The 15145-nt window shown below is 40.0% G+C and overlaps 2 protein-coding genes across 2 annotated transcripts; both read right to left on the reverse strand.

Moving 5' to 3' along the window:
* Positions 1–31: 31 nt before the first annotated feature.
* Positions 32–9400, reverse strand: LOC102713544 (alpha-N-acetylglucosaminidase-like). Its single transcript, XM_015836504.2, has 20 exons — positions 8898–9400; positions 8430–8506; positions 7661–7872; positions 7375–7496; positions 6938–7023; positions 6376–6470; positions 6045–6126; positions 5221–5327; positions 4679–4709; positions 4474–4591; positions 4127–4174; positions 3511–3620; positions 3320–3422; positions 3136–3234; positions 2754–2864; positions 2209–2453; positions 1672–1909; positions 1065–1143; positions 736–993; positions 32–323 (listed from the first exon to the last, which is right to left on the reverse strand). The coding sequence occupies exons 1-20, from the start codon at positions 9123–9125 to the stop codon at positions 274–276; spliced, it is 2499 nt and encodes an 832-aa protein (XP_015691990.1). The 5' UTR covers positions 9126–9400; the 3' UTR covers positions 32–273.
* A 538-nt stretch (positions 9401–9938) lies between these two features.
* Positions 9939–11878, reverse strand: LOC102712802 (peroxidase 2-like). Its single transcript, XM_040523490.1, has 3 exons — positions 11556–11878; positions 10822–11013; positions 9939–10728 (listed from the first exon to the last, which is right to left on the reverse strand). The coding sequence occupies exons 1-3, from the start codon at positions 11772–11774 to the stop codon at positions 10168–10170; spliced, it is 972 nt and encodes a 323-aa protein (XP_040379424.1). The 5' UTR covers positions 11775–11878; the 3' UTR covers positions 9939–10167.
* Positions 11879–15145: the final 3267 nt, after the last annotated feature.

Here is a 15145-nt window from a genome sequence, read left to right on the forward strand (position 1 = left end):
TTCTTATTGTCTGTTGATTTGTTTTAAATAACTTTAGGGCTCCTTCAAAACTCAAGGTTTTTTCAAGATTTTCTCATGAAACACTTCAATTCCTCCAAAGTTCACTTGAAATTCACCCCAACCGAATAGGCCCTTGGCCTATAGCCCTGCTCATATTTCTCTTCTAAATGGATTGCGGCTAAAGCATGCCTTGTTAAGTTATTAGAGCAAGGAGTTTTTAACTGTCTTATTGATAGTACCTCCACTACAGGCCAGTGATCTTATATGGTCCTTTTAGCGCTGCGCCCGTCTGCTCGAAGCAATCTTCACTATGCCTACAAAAACTGTAATATACAGTGACGTACGAACTTGTAAGAATACCAAGTTCTCAATAATCTACAGTAGAAAGCATAGTAGCATTTAACAGGAAATAAGAATGGCGTCTGCTGAGCCATTTGGATCATGGGGAGCCTGCTGTTACGCAACCTAAGTTGGCAACTGTCATGTAAATGGCAGTGCTCCATATGGACTATGGAGCCTGCAGAAGCATATTCAACGCAGTAGGTACAGCGGATCTACCGTCTCAGCCATTATAGAGAACAGACTGAGCATCGACGAGATTGTTTTCTTTCACCTTTATGAAAAAGGCATTTGAGCTGCAGCGACCCAGGTTCATTTTCCAAGTGTATTCTTCAAATTTCCCGGACATATAACCAGGAACTTATATGTTTGCAGAACTTCCAAAGGATTCCGTACCTTCTAGCTGAATTAAATCAGCGTTGCGCAGGTACTTCGTGTATAGTGTCCGGGAGATGTTGAGAGCATCTCCAGTAGCTGTGGTCGGAAAGATCTTCCTATCGCTCTGCCAGTTGTTTGTGAGGCTAATCCATTCCTTCCTCCATTCCTCCAGTGCAAAAGGTTCTTTCCTCTCCATGCTCAGTATTAAGTACTTGAAGTAGATGGCAGCCCTTGGTCCATAGTAATCTCGCAGCAGGCCGCTCCAGTATTTATTTGCTGCAGAAAACCTGTTAGTAAAAAATACAGAGCATAAAACACAGGCTAGATAAATGGCATGCGACTCTTACCATAATCTCGAAGCAAACTAGCTTTCGTATTCGTGTTGTCAAACCACATCGTAATTTGTGTTCGAGCATTCCATTCATACTGCACGGATTTAAAAACAGTTGTACATCAGCATTTTTCTTTTAGAAAATAGGCACACTGTTCTACATCAGCAATGCTAAATAATGTGAAATTTTCTGAAATTCAAGTACTAGTTCTTTAAGAGCATCCCCAACAGTTCATCTAAATTTGATCATCCATATCATTATTTAAATGATCATCTAAAACACTTTCATCTTTCATATTCCTTTGTACTCCAATAGATCATCTATATATGGTATCATCCATATCTATTTGGAGGATTGGAGAGAGAACATCTAAATATAGAGTTTCTATGATAGGATATATGTTCTGCTGGAGCTCAACTTTTACTCTCTATCCTTTATTTCTAGAATGGAGGATTGGATAGATGAGCTGTTGGGAATGTTCTAAGGTAGCATAGCATCATGATATAATAATTTAGTACTAGCTTGTAATGATGGAACACGATGGAATTGAGATAACACAAGTTATGATGTATCAGACTATGAAAGAAAGAAGTGCTCAGGATGTCAGAAGAAAAGGTCACACCTGTATTTGTTGTTCTTTATCTCTGGCAAGGCCCTTGGCACTTTCCAACCAAGGGCCAAGAAGAAATCCCTCATGGGAGGTCAACAGCGTGTCTAGGTCATTTACAAGGTCCATGAAGTGCTGACAGAGAGTGCTCACATGGTTCGCGTTGTTTGATTTGTAGCTTTCAATGATCCTCACAAAGACCTGGTTGGCATATTTAGCCAGCGTTTGACGAGTTAAATCCACAAGGTCATACCTGTTAGTGCCACAAAAATTGATTTAAATTCTCTAACATTACCAGTCCACCGCTTGATGCTACAAACATGTATAAATTCAGTCACTCAGAAAACACTGGCATCAGACCATCAGCACTAACATGATTGAAGATAACACTTTTTATCATCTTGCAGCAACATTTTTTCTTGCAGGGAGCAAGCAATGATCACTGGAAGGCTAAGCATATTGAGGACTGGTCAATGGAACTTTAAAACGGAAAGATAACCAATAGCTACAATTTTGTAATACTCATGACTAACAAGAAACATGTCCTCTCACCTGAAGGTACTGCTGTCAGAGACTTCATCTCCATATCGAAGAAAAAGCTCTAGGGCACGTATAACAGCATTGGTATCATACCATAAATGTGGCTGTTCATATTCATTATTGGATGGATCCAACGCAATGTAATTCATAGATGACTTTGTCAAATAGGTTTGGCTAGTGCTTATATACAATCCTGGTGTTTGAATAACAAAAGGTTCAACATCTGGGAATGCCACTATCACATCACGATTTTTGTCCTGTAGCCAAAACAAGAGATCCAAAATAACAGAAACGAAAACAATCAAAGTTCTGAAAATCGTACGAATAAATTTACAGGTGCACACCACATAATATCTCTATCTAATAAAAATATTGCATTACACAGAATAAGCTGTAACTTTTACAAATAAAAAAAGATTTCAGATTATTAATTGTATAAAAGATGAATATATAGTTTTCAACTTCGTGTAACCTGCCATATGTTTGTCTATTGTAGGACGAAGATGGACACACATTACAATGGTAAAGATGGCACATGGAGAAATACCAAAGCTTACATTTTTACCATCCGTGCAATTGTAAAGAGTATGGTATAAAATTTGCCAAGCATCTTGCAGTCCCACAATTGATTTCCCGTATCTTCTTGTTGGATATGTCTTAACCCACACCTGGAAATAATGAAAATCCAATCAAGCCAAAACTAGACACACTCATTATCTATCGCAACAGGAATGTTCAAATCAATAAAATAAGAGAGCCACATAACAACTCGACAATCTGACATACCAGTTAACTACAAAATATATACCAAACAGAAATCTATACTGTTTCATAAGGACATCAGATGATGCTATAAAGCACATGCGAATATCACAAAAAGAAAAGGAGAACACATACTGCACGTAAAGTACTTCTGGAAAATGGTTTGTAGAATTTCACCTGAAGATCAACTTGTCTGTGATGAAAGGCCATTTCTGACATCAGGTCATAAACAATAGGGTTTTGTTCGATACCTTCCATAGACATACCAACTCCAACCTTCAAACACAGGTAGTTCAAACATATAACTTATTTTTATATGCTAACTTAGTAGAAGAAACAGCTGATTAAGTTAATATTGTACCATTGTAGAGTTGGCACTTAGTCGAGCATCAATAGGCCCAGAAGCAACCATATCTAAAACACCATACATTTCAAAGTCTGCAGCAAAATTATGAAGCATGCACCTGAATAAAAAAAACTACCAAATGAATTGTTTTAATATGCGTAACCAAAAGAAAGGAAGAAAAGAAATAAGAGGGAAGGAAAACTTTCCAGATGTAAGGGACACCATAGAACTGATCAGAGTTGATCCATATTGGTTTCACTTCTGCATATAGATCAAGAACAATCATTCGGCCAACTGGAACAGAATGCAGAAGTGCCTAACAACCAAGGAATTTGATGTTAAGCATATAAAAATGATGTAAAAGATGCATGATCGAAATAGGAAAAAACAACAGTAATTTATTGATGTAGTAGCCAGTAACCACCTCGTGTTGATGTCCACAAGTTGTTCACCTTTTCACCAGAAAAGTTGCAGAAATTATGCACTTAATGATTTAACTTAAGATTCGAGACAGTCTGTAATGGGTATTAGCATCATTGTTGCTTTAAGTTTGAGATCAGGGACCAGTTGTGATAATCGATTTTTGTTTATATATATAGCCTGGACATATTTTGGTATCAACAACAGTAATATATCACTGCAGATATGGGTTTCTCAAATAACATAAAATGAATGACAAAAGACATGCTAAAACCAAATGAATGGGGATCATCTAACAACATCTGGTTACCCATTTTAGACCTTTTTTAATATCAAACATCCAAACATATAACTTTAAATAAAAATAGCACTCCACATACAAAGCTACACTGTGAAACTCACCTTCATTTGTGGGGGTTCCCAGAAAGGATCATAAGAAAACAACCAACCCTGCAAAGAATAATGCATTTTAGAATTGCATATACAACTAAACAAGGATGTGTTCATACAAGAAGAACAATTTGGGCAACTGTATAAGAAAATTATGGATCTGACGAAAAACCAAGGAAATGGTAGTATGCATAACAAAGACACCCACAGTCTCCCCTCCATAATTCAAATAAAAATGCTTTGTACAGATCAGTCCACAAATAAACCAAGAAACCCCATATCCTACCATTCTAATAAATGTCTCCTACAGACCAATCAACTAGAACTGTCAAGAAAAAATGTACACTTCAAGAACTTACTTGCATTAACCAAATAGCATCATAATCACCACTTTGCATCCCCCTGAATGTTGCAGCACCCAATGATGATATATAATTTGGATCAGTTAGCGGAGGAGTGTTCTCATCAAAAGTGTCACTAGATGGATTGAATATACAACCAAAAGTTAAAAAAATGGACACAGAAAATGGGAAATACTAATAATGTAAATCATAGAAACCATACCAGTTGTACACGTGACTTGTCCCACCATATTCTGTGCAAAGAACAAGACAAATCATCATTTATGTTGAAGATTGAATTTTTCAAGCTATAAAAAGGAACCCTGGTAAAAACTATAATAGATGGAAAACTTTGCATATGTGACACTTTTTCGTTATCCTTCAGTTTCAACATGGCATATAAAATGCTCATGGATGGGACTAATGGAAAAAGATATTCAATCAATAATAGGTTAATACTGAATACCAAGTAGAAGTGTTGATGACTACTCCTATCTACCTAAATGAAAAAACAATACTCGTGGATTAAATACAAAAATTTGGTTAGTGCTCTTACACAAGTTAGAAATAAAACCAGCAAAAAGGATCAAACTTAGGATTATCCGATGTAAATTTTTGCACATCGCACAAAACAAAACAAAAGAACATCCTCTCTGAACTTTTCCAGTCAGGAATTTAATTTCAGAACTAAAACATGACTCTAGTTGACTCTATAACTGGAAATGAAGCACCATTTGTTACAGGAGTGGAGATCATGCATTATACCTCTGATTTGTTCTTCTATAAAAAGCTTCCCAATTTCTACAAACAAGGGATCAGATGCATCCAGAAGATACGTGCAACACCACCTTGGGTTGCTGTCAACTGTGAACCTTAATATCAAACAAGAGAATCACATAAGCACATGACTTCAATATATCTATAAAAACAATATCAAAGAATAAATATACAAATTGTAATACTAATTACATCATGTTTTTCTTGAATATGCAGGAGAGCTGCATATAAATTGCATTGAGAGAGAAGGTTTTATAAAACAACATACACACACACACACATATGGAACACATACAATCCAAAATCCCTAGCACAAGGATTAACCCACAGCTAACTGTGCCAGACCTCTAGCACCAGGCAAACACCATATATGAGCTTCTTCACTGGCTGATTACATCATTTAGTTGAACTATGTTAACAGACAATATTGGATAAAATGGTTGGCCATGTGGGGATTATGAAGAGGTGTCTGAAGTGAAATGAGATGTGCAGAAACATAAGTAGTTATGAATCTGAAGTGCAACTATTGCTGGTTTAGAAAAAAAATAATGTGTAGAATGATCTAAAAATTGATTTAACCAGCAATAATACATTGGGATGTGCAAGACATGCAGAAAATTCAACAGAAATTTATCATAAGTTGACAATATCACCAAAAGATAACATTAACTGGTGAACATAGTATGTCAGATTGCTAGGAATTGAGTAGTGATATATGAATCCAGAACTGCAAATATAATTTATATATGCTTAACAATTATTTCACCACAGCAAAAAAATTACAATAATTTTATTTAGAAAACCAATCTCACCAGTTTCCAAGATGAGTGACTTTAGCTGAAGGAAATTTTGACCTTAGCGCAGCCGGAATGTTACCAGAAAAGGCTGGAAGAACTGCAAGCATGTAAGATATTAGACAACTTAAAAATTAAAATGAAGAGGCAGTCAACAACTCAACATAATTAGAAAGGGCAATCTCATACTTGTCTATCTAAATAATTTGAATTTAGCAGAAGAAGAGTTCAAAACCAAATAGAGGTAATTCCAAATCAGTATATTTAATCTACTGTAAACATGCAGACATGTTCATGTAACCACATAAGCTCAGAAATAAATAATTAAAAAAACAGCTTACTGGGTTACCTGGAAACATGCCAAAAGCATACATCCTAGAGAGGATTCTCTTCTGAAGAACCAGCTGATCATCAAGCCAACTCTGAGGGAGAGGTCCACCCCATCTGATAAATCAATTTGTCACTACATGTTACTTTGAGCTACAGTGCCTTTAGAAAAATGAACTGATAGCAAAACACTAACATGAAGCATCAACGTAAGCCATACTATCAAGCATGCTGGTTTGTATGGATCTATCCTCTTAAAAAAGGGGGATTTACAGGTTCATTTTATTACCAATAAACCTAACCTTTTCCAGCAACTAACCTCAGTTCAAGAGAAAAAGACGGTACGCTAGACAACACTACATACATTTTTGAGCTGTAATCTTATCTTTTAGTAAAGTAGTTTTCCGGGTAACAGTTCCAAATTTCTACTATCCTGGTCTCAGATATAAGGAATAGATGTAAAGAAATTAAAACTGCATTCTTGTTAATCATGCAAAAGAACAGTTGACTGACTCAGAATACTGTAGCGTGAAACATTCAGATGGGATAGTCCTATTTGAAACAGGTACATCAGGATGACTTACCCATGCATATTGGCCATCCGAGACCATGCAAGAAAGGCTGGTCCACCAAAGAAATCATCCAGATCTGATTTACTAATGTTGTACCTCTGCAAGTGCATAGAAAGAAGGGGTTGAAATTGTAAATAATAGATTAAGAATTAAGAATATACCCTAGCATGCAATGTCAAATATAAACAGTGCAGCATGGCACCACACTCAGAAAGCCCATGATGTTCTTCCTTTCTCACACGAAAAATCTTTACTAATTACTATGCTACTTCTCAAGCAATACTCAGTACTATACACAGATAAAAGTTCTGCCTAAGATCCTCGGATGCTTTGTAACCAGAGTTTAAAATTTTTAATGATCTAAGAACACATGGAGGGTCCATAATTCAGAAAATTTAGTACTTAATTGAACGGCATGCTTTTAAGGTAGTAGAAGAACACACGGACACCTGAAAAACTTTCTGCCATATGGCCTCTTGCCCAGTGAAAGCAAGGGGCAAATTGATTCCTTGAAGAGCCATCCAGTCAATTTCCTTCTGCCAGCGCTCCCAATCCCACCAAGCAAAAGAATCTTATAAGAGAAAAATAATATTTAAGAAAATCGTTTCCACATGTAAAAAAATAGTAGCTGAGTCAGCATGGCAAAATCCATACTTCCAGTAATAATCCAGCAATATAGCAGGAATCACGAAGGAGAAAGTGATAAATTGTACATAAAGTACAAAATCAGCTTACAACTGGATGTAACCGCATTCTGGTAGTAGCTCCAGCCAATTGGTCTTTGGATCAAAATGCCACCAGAAGGAACACGGGGTAGTGAGCCAGGGCGCGGCACTGATGATAATTGTGTGCCACCAGTTTTATCCCATGATATATGTGAAGCACAGTAGTGTTTCAAATACCAATGAAGGCCAGCAGAGATTTCTACCCCACTTATTCCAAGTATCCTGACAAAATACATGAAGCAAATATCTAGCATTTGATTTCAGTACATAAAAATAATAGCAGCAGGATCTAAAAAAAGGGAGCCACTACCATGGGCAAGTAAATCTCAATTAGTATAGCATAATGGCATTGGCAGGTTGCCTTTGCACCAAAAAATTGGCAAACCAGCTAAACGAGACACTAGCATTAGCAGACAGAGCTGGCACTTAATTTCTAGCCGAAAATTCTGTGGCCAGAAAAATGTGTAATTGGCATCTCATTGGACACATAAATGAACACAAACCAGAATACTGATGAAAACTAGACACGTGAAAATAGTGGAAGGGATTTGATTTTCCGAAAGTCATCATTCAGTGCATGTAACATCTCTATGAATGGAGCCCATATGAACAGTAACTTAATAGACTAAAGTAAGTAAAAACAAAATGTGCTGTCACATGCATAATCCGTGTAAAGTCTCCTTTACATTCTGCTTCTGAAAAATAGCTTTCAACTAGATCCCGGATAAAGACAATAGTTGGAAATATACACAAATGAATACTAAAAGGGAGAAACATACAGTATTTCTGGAGTCCCTTCTCCATCAAACAATGGATAGTTGTCCACGATAAAGCATGCCTTTCCACCACATTGGTCCTGTGGATTCAACGAGAGATATTATGAATCCTTGCAGACAGTACATTAGGGAGTGAGCAAGCCTCAAACTCAGAGTCAACTATTACATGACACTACCAGATAAAACAAACTTTACCAACCGCAAAATGATTTAGGCATTACGATTGCCGTAGACTGGTAGTCTAAGATAAGTTGATAACCATACAGTTACCAGTTGCCACATGTTTACACGATTTCAGTCCAAATAAGCAACTCCACATTCCAACTAAGTGACGAACTACTTCATCATCAGTGATTCAGTCACATACTCCATCAATTGGCTTCTGATTATCGCCGATCGCTCTCTATCCACTTGTGCAACGCACGCCAACCCCTAAGCTGCTAAAATTCCATCCGAACGGAGCACACGTACCGTGGAGATGACCCTAAAATCGAAGCTGGCGGAGTGCGATGGGAGGAGGCGTGTTAGGAGCCCGCGCGCCGCGGCCTCCTGCTCGGCCGCGGGGCGAGCCTCCCTGCGGTGGAGCTCCCGGAGGCGGTCGAGGTGCGGGAACCGCCGGTCGGAGCACCCGACCTCCGACGCGGCGCAGGCTAGCGCGACGAGCAGCAGGAGTATCCGGAGGAAGCGGGGCGCCGGCATCGCGGCGGCGGGGAGGGAGATGGCGCGAGCAGCGGCACCGAGTGGGACGCTGCGACTGTGGCTGGGGACGGCATGGCGGGGAATGATTAACTAGGAGGAGGACTAGGCGGTGGTGGTGGTGGTTGGGCGATTTGAAAATGCGGAGGCGAAAGCGAAAGGGGCGAGAGAGAGTCCGGTGTGGCGTCGCGAGGGCGGCGACGGGGAGGAGGCGCGGCGAAGACGACAAGGCGCTGCAGGCCGCGCGCCGGAGAGGACGAGCGGCCCGGTGGTGGGCCCGTGACGTCGGAGGGCGCTGTACTATACTAAACGACAAGAGCTGCAGGCCGCGCTGCGCGCAGGAGAACGAGAAGGGAAGAAGACGATGGTGGGATGGGCCCACTTAGGCCCATATTCCCGAACTTAGACAGCCTGGTAAGGCCCAAATTGACACTAAAGTCTTCTCAATTTGTAATGGCCGTTTCTAATAGGGTTAATTAGAAAATTTCTACTCGATCGATCTTACCGTCCTTAAAAAAATTAACGGGAGGTGCTCATAGAGGGTTTTGCGCGCGTACGTTTTTAGGAGAGAGTGTGCGTACGTTGTGAGCATCTGTGTTATACTGTGTTTTCATCAAAAAAAATAATGGGATATATCATATTTTTTAACATAAAACTTGGTATCTCGAAGTAAAAATAATTTAACTATAAATTTTGATATCTAGAGCTGTTTTGTAGAATTGTCTAAATAAGTTGAACTCATCCATGTCTTGAATTGCATTGCATCACATCAAATGAACAAAATCTTAGCAATTAGCACCGACCGTTTTTTAAATTAAACAAAGGGCGTGTAGAAGACAATTCAGAACGAGCCAGACTTGTTCCTTCATCAGATTATTTTGCGTATAGTGTAGTGCTACAACCATTCGAAGCAGACTACATCGTTGACCGAAGGAAGAAAGCTCTTGTACATCACACTGATCACGGTATCAAGAAGCCTGACACTACATGGACACACTCACTGACTCACAAACTCTTGGATTGGTTAACCACTTCAGTTGATTAATTAATTAACCTTCCTGCAGTTAACCCTGACCTGGCCACTGGTGCCAGTGATCACACCGATGCCACCCATCTTCACCATGGCGTCACGGAAGTCGTCGAAGAAGCCGGCCATGTTGGAGGCGTAGGCGGTGGTCTGCGCGTCGGCGGAGCCGCCGCCGCTGAACAGCTGCTGGTCGGAGTGCAGCAGGCCCTTGTTCCTCACGAGGTTCCGGTAGTAGAAGTTGTCGAACACGTAGGAGGTGGCCGGGTCGAGCGGCGCCGTGTTGTCGTCGCCGTCGCCGGTAGGGTTGGGGCACCTCGGCTTCAGCGAGGTGGCGAGGGAGGCGTCGAGGTTGGTCTCGTTGTAGAGGCGGCCGCGGAAGTTGACGCACCTGGCCTGCCCGATGGTGTGCGCGCCCGACAGCGCGACCATGTCGGTCTCCGTCAGGCCCTTGTCGGAGAAGGACTTGATCAGGTCGCCGAGGTCGGACGTCGGCGGCGGGAGGTCGTTGTTCGCCGCGTCCAGGCTCGCCGTCGTGCCGTCTCGCCGGCCCAGCTCCACGTCCCACGTCGGCCCTCCCAGCTGCAGGCAATCACGCACCAGTTCGTTCCCGGTCAATATGGGTTCCGTTCCGTGTGATTAGTGATCACGGCTGCATGTAGACATGGTGCTTACGGCGACGACGGAGTCGCGGGCGGTGACGGCGAGGATGTCGGCGCAGGAGACAACCTGCTCGCAGGATGCCTCGAGCTGCGCCTTAATGTCGTCGACCACCTCGAAGCCGCGGAGGGAGTTCTTGTTCGGCTGCGCGTTCTTCTCGCCGGTGATGCCCGTCGTGTCGTCGAGCAGCACTGACCCGTCGCACCCCTGCACGCGTGCGCCGTTTTGAGGTCAACGGTTAGTCTTTCAAATTTGGAAAGATACTCGTAGTACTTTCTAAGTAAACTTTCTGCATGCAACTCGCGCGCATTCTGCCGAGCTGCGCGCGCACGCAGACCACTTGCTGAAGTGGCTCGTCAGCATCCACTCTCAAGGGGAGATCGATTGTTTTTTTATAAAAAAGTTAAACAATATATTTATAAATAAAAAATAATTTATGAATAAAATTTTTATATATGTGTTACCTCAAAATAAAACCTAAATTTAGGGCTAAAAATTTAAATTTTAGAAGATTGTGGATGCTAAAGTGTGAAATAGGAAGTAACAAACACTCCTACATAAACATGTTACCAAAAAAAAAACTGAATATGAATTGCTTGGTGACCAGTTAGCAAACTGCAGGCAAATTTTCAAATATTCTGTTCTTCTCTATGAGACATATACATTATACATAGTGGCATTTCAAAAGGACTAGGATTAGAAAACGAGAAGGTAAACTGAACAGTGGGAGGTGAGTTTGTGACACTTGCATTGACAAAGCAGTCGTGGAAATGGAGGCGAAGAAGCGAAGCTCCCATTCGGGACTCCTTGAAAACGGCGGCTCTGACGGCAGACTCGATGATGTCCAGCGCATCGGGGCACGTCTCGTCGTAGAAATCAGTGGAGAGCTGCGCTGAAACAACAGCAGCAGCAGCAGAGAAGAGCAAGGCCGCCATGGCAGAGCACGCGAAGTTATGCCTGGAAGCCATTGCTTAACTTAACTATCACAGCTAATTAAGCGCAGAATTAAGTGGCTAGATACTCTGTATCTGCAGGCTGTAGCTTCAGTGTCTATGTAACACTGAACTCTGCAGGGAGAGCTACATGAAGCTGTGGTATTTATAGGCATCGTGGTGTGCTGATGAGGTTACTAGTTTCTGTCAGGCTACAGATTGGATATTGTCGGGTGCGTCTTCTTTCCTTGTCTTCCATTTTTATTTAAACTCAGTGGACTACAGCCAGAAAGCATGAGATGAGAGGGTAATGAAAGCTTAGTTTACATGCAGAGTATTGCTGCGATCTGCAACGTACTTGCACTTTTTACCTGGTGGGATTATCATACACAATTGTACTTAGTTCAGAAGACAAGAGGTGGAGGGGTTAGCTAGACATGCCTTGCACTCTCTCCGTACCAAGTTCAAATTGTACAACTCTGTGCAGTAAAACACAGGGTGAAACTCTCTAACATGGCAATCTAAGTATTGTAACATTTTTTGCATTTTGTAAATTTTCATTTTAATCTGTTCCTTACAATTACATTACTGTACTACTACTTTGACACTGCTAGCACTGTATAATAGGTGTGAAAAATTCAAAAGCTTGTATCAATCATGCATGATTCACGAAGTGATAATAGAAGTAATCATGCTGCGTGGTATCTTAGATCAGAATCAAGCAAGATCCAGCCACTTGCGTAGTTGCATTTCTCTAGTCCAATTTTGGTCATGGTTTCAAATGGCACAAACCCACATATGTGGGTCCGGTTTGCAAAATGGGTTTAATGTGCGACTTTGCGACTTCAGAAACCAATAAGGCGATAATTTACGAATTTATGAGACCTAATCTCCATCTACTAATCCTAAACTCAGGTGTGAACAGCAGCGCCGCTGGTCGTAACGAGTCCGACCGAGGTCAACAAATTAGGCGTGCAGCATGTTTGCTTGCAGTGTAATCCTCCAGTTAAACATGAACTCTAAGCAAAGAAAATATCATATAGTTGTTCCACAATAATCTATGCATGGTTTCAGATCTCCTAAACTTTGTGACTTTGTCAGTAATTTCAATGTGAAAAAATGGACATTTTTTTTGGAAATTATGTTTAGTGACTTGGTACGGGAGAACCAGAACACCTTCATCTGAAAATGAAACAATTTCTGTGTCATTGTATCCTTTTTAAAATCTATTTAGGGACTATAGTCAAAGGAGCAGCATCCATGGAATCAAATCTGGTTAAACAAAATTTGAGTTAAATATTGGATTAGACGGTTGCAAAGTCTTGATGGAAAACTATCCTGGCACTGATCACGGCTGTTCAGTCTGTAATGGCACATGCTCTTGCCAAACTTTTGCCACTAGTGCTACATTGCAGCTCCAAGAGTAAACAAAACGAGGGCCAGCCATCTCCACTGATGCAGTCGACGTGAATGCTGCATTGTTGCCATGGCGCATGATCATGACAACGTCCAGTGTTATATGCTAATTTATAGGCAGTGGTGACTGATTGATTATGCTAAGAGACCTTTCTCTGTTCTACCTGCAAGTTGTAAAAAGAGCAGGCAGTGACCAGAGCTTTTTGCCATTTAATTCTCACGCACACTTACTGACTACTTTTGCACTGAAAATGTTTGATTAGTTAGGGGATTCTGTTCAGCTCGCGATGGTAAACTCGATCCGGATAAGAGTTACCTACCACTAGTTTTGTGAGGCACTGAGCTTAGTTGCATGTGATTTGAGAGCTTACATGTCAAACGGAGTTCCAAAGGGCGGTAAAACTGCCACGGTTTAACAGCTAAGTTGGAGCTGAAATTCACTGAATCAGAACAGATGTCATTGTGCACCAGTGATCAGGATAACAACCTTAATTTAAAGGAAGCCATCTTAATTTGATCAAGATGACATTCAGTTGCTACCATCGAATTAAAAATAAATCAATCTGTTAAATCCAGATGCTATTGCAGAATTACAGTTAGCTTTTACCGTCGCTTGAATGATTGTGGAATGTGGATATAGAGCACTGAGAAGGTGAGGTTAAGATCAACAAATGGGTTGGTGAGTGGTGACCTCGCTCTACAGTGGCCAACGCTGCATTTCTACGAACCCTTTTGACCTCTCTCACAAGTCACGACGAGAGGCCACTCTGCCAATACTGGTGCTCACGCGTGCGGAAACCGGCCGGCCAAATGTGCCTCGCAAAATGGAGTGACTTGAAATGGTTTTTTTTTTGTCATCCTTAAAATTCATCTCAGTACCCAGAACTTTAATACAAAATATTTTTATACTAAAAAATATAGTACCTTGAGATAATTTTTTAAAGATAGCTGCCTTGAAAACTATAGACAGAGTGACGTGCACGACTACACATTAGTGTTGTTCGATTGTTTAAGGGTTATTTTACCTTCTTAAAAAAAACACCCCAAAATATCAAGAATTTTAATATAAATTTTTGGTACCTCAATTTTTTATAAAAAATATGATACCTTGAGATACTTTCGAAGAGCGGTAAAAAAAGCTCATTGTTCAAAGGGCTCTCGTTGAGAAGAAGTGGGATCTGGCGAACAATAAGAGAGTAGTATGAGCAAAATAGGCTGAGCTTCAGCTCATTTCCATTGAATTTGAACATAAAATTTTACGAAGGTTTAGTGAGGACTTCCATGGTCTTTAAATCTATCTTTATCGTTTGTTTCTATTAAAAATATATAATAAATAAATATTTACTTTTATTAACATATATTTTATAACTCATCTATATCTGTTGTCCCAGTAATTTGACACGATATATTTAAACAGTTATTATAGTCAAATTTTAAAAATTTAACAAGCACTTGTTCAAACTTCAAAACTATAAGAATTATGAAACGAAATTGGAGGGAGTACACCAGGCGCTGACATGTGTTAAGCATAAAAGCTATTGTGTTTTTGCTATTGGACACATGGCCCATTTGAGACAGTTGAAATTGGTGAATCGATGGATCTTCTGATTTTTTTAGCTATTAGAGCGTTTAAATAAATAAATTAACTACTATTTACATTGGTTTCAAAATATAAGCATTCCTATATTGTTTAACATTGACTAAGGAGAAATCAAAAGAATCACTTTTGGTCACATAAGTTATCAATTTTTGAATTTTAAATTGATTAGGTTCCCTTTCTAATTGTCTCTAGAATAAATGGAATGATTAAAATTATGAGAATCAGCGCTGAAATTCTTATAATGTGGCATAAAATTTAGATTCCAATAATGCTTATATTTTGAAATGAATGGATTGTAAAGTTAAAAAGTTATTTTAGAAAAGCATTAAAAACATTTACCTGTCCAGAAAGCTTGGAAAGTGTGAATACGAAAAATCCAAAATCCATAACT

The sequence above is a fragment of the Oryza brachyantha genome, chromosome 4, assembly GCF_000231095.2.
Source record: "Oryza brachyantha chromosome 4, ObraRS2, whole genome shotgun sequence".
NCBI lineage: Eukaryota > Viridiplantae > Streptophyta > Magnoliopsida > Poales > Poaceae > Oryza > Oryza brachyantha.

What these genes read in the sequence shown, in the direction of transcription:
- LOC102713544 (XM_015836504.2), bottom strand. Translation starts at nt 9,125, where the DNA reads ATGCCGGCGCCCCGCTTCCTCCGGATACTCCTGCTGCTCGTCGCGCTA. An exon ending in TATAGAAGAACAAATCAGAG is followed by an intron (nt 4,710 to 5,220) that starts GTATAATGCATG and finishes TTCTTTGCACAG; the next exon opens with AATATGGTGGGACAAGTCAC. An exon ending in ATTGCACGGATGGTAAAAAT is followed by an intron (nt 2,454 to 2,753) that starts GTAAGCTTTGGT and finishes TTTTGGCTACAG; the next exon opens with GACAAAAATCGTGATGTGAT.
- LOC102712802 (XM_040523490.1), bottom strand. Translation starts at nt 11,774, where the DNA reads ATGGCTTCCAGGCATAACTTCGCGTGCTCTGCCATGGCGGCCTTGCTC. An exon ending in TCCACGACTGCTTTGTCAAT is followed by an intron (nt 11,014 to 11,555) that starts GCAAGTGTCACA and finishes GCACGCGTGCAG; the next exon opens with GGGTGCGACGGGTCAGTGCT. An exon ending in CCCGCGACTCCGTCGTCGCC is followed by an intron (nt 10,729 to 10,821) that starts GTAAGCACCATG and finishes GATTGCCTGCAG; the next exon opens with CTGGGAGGGCCGACGTGGGA.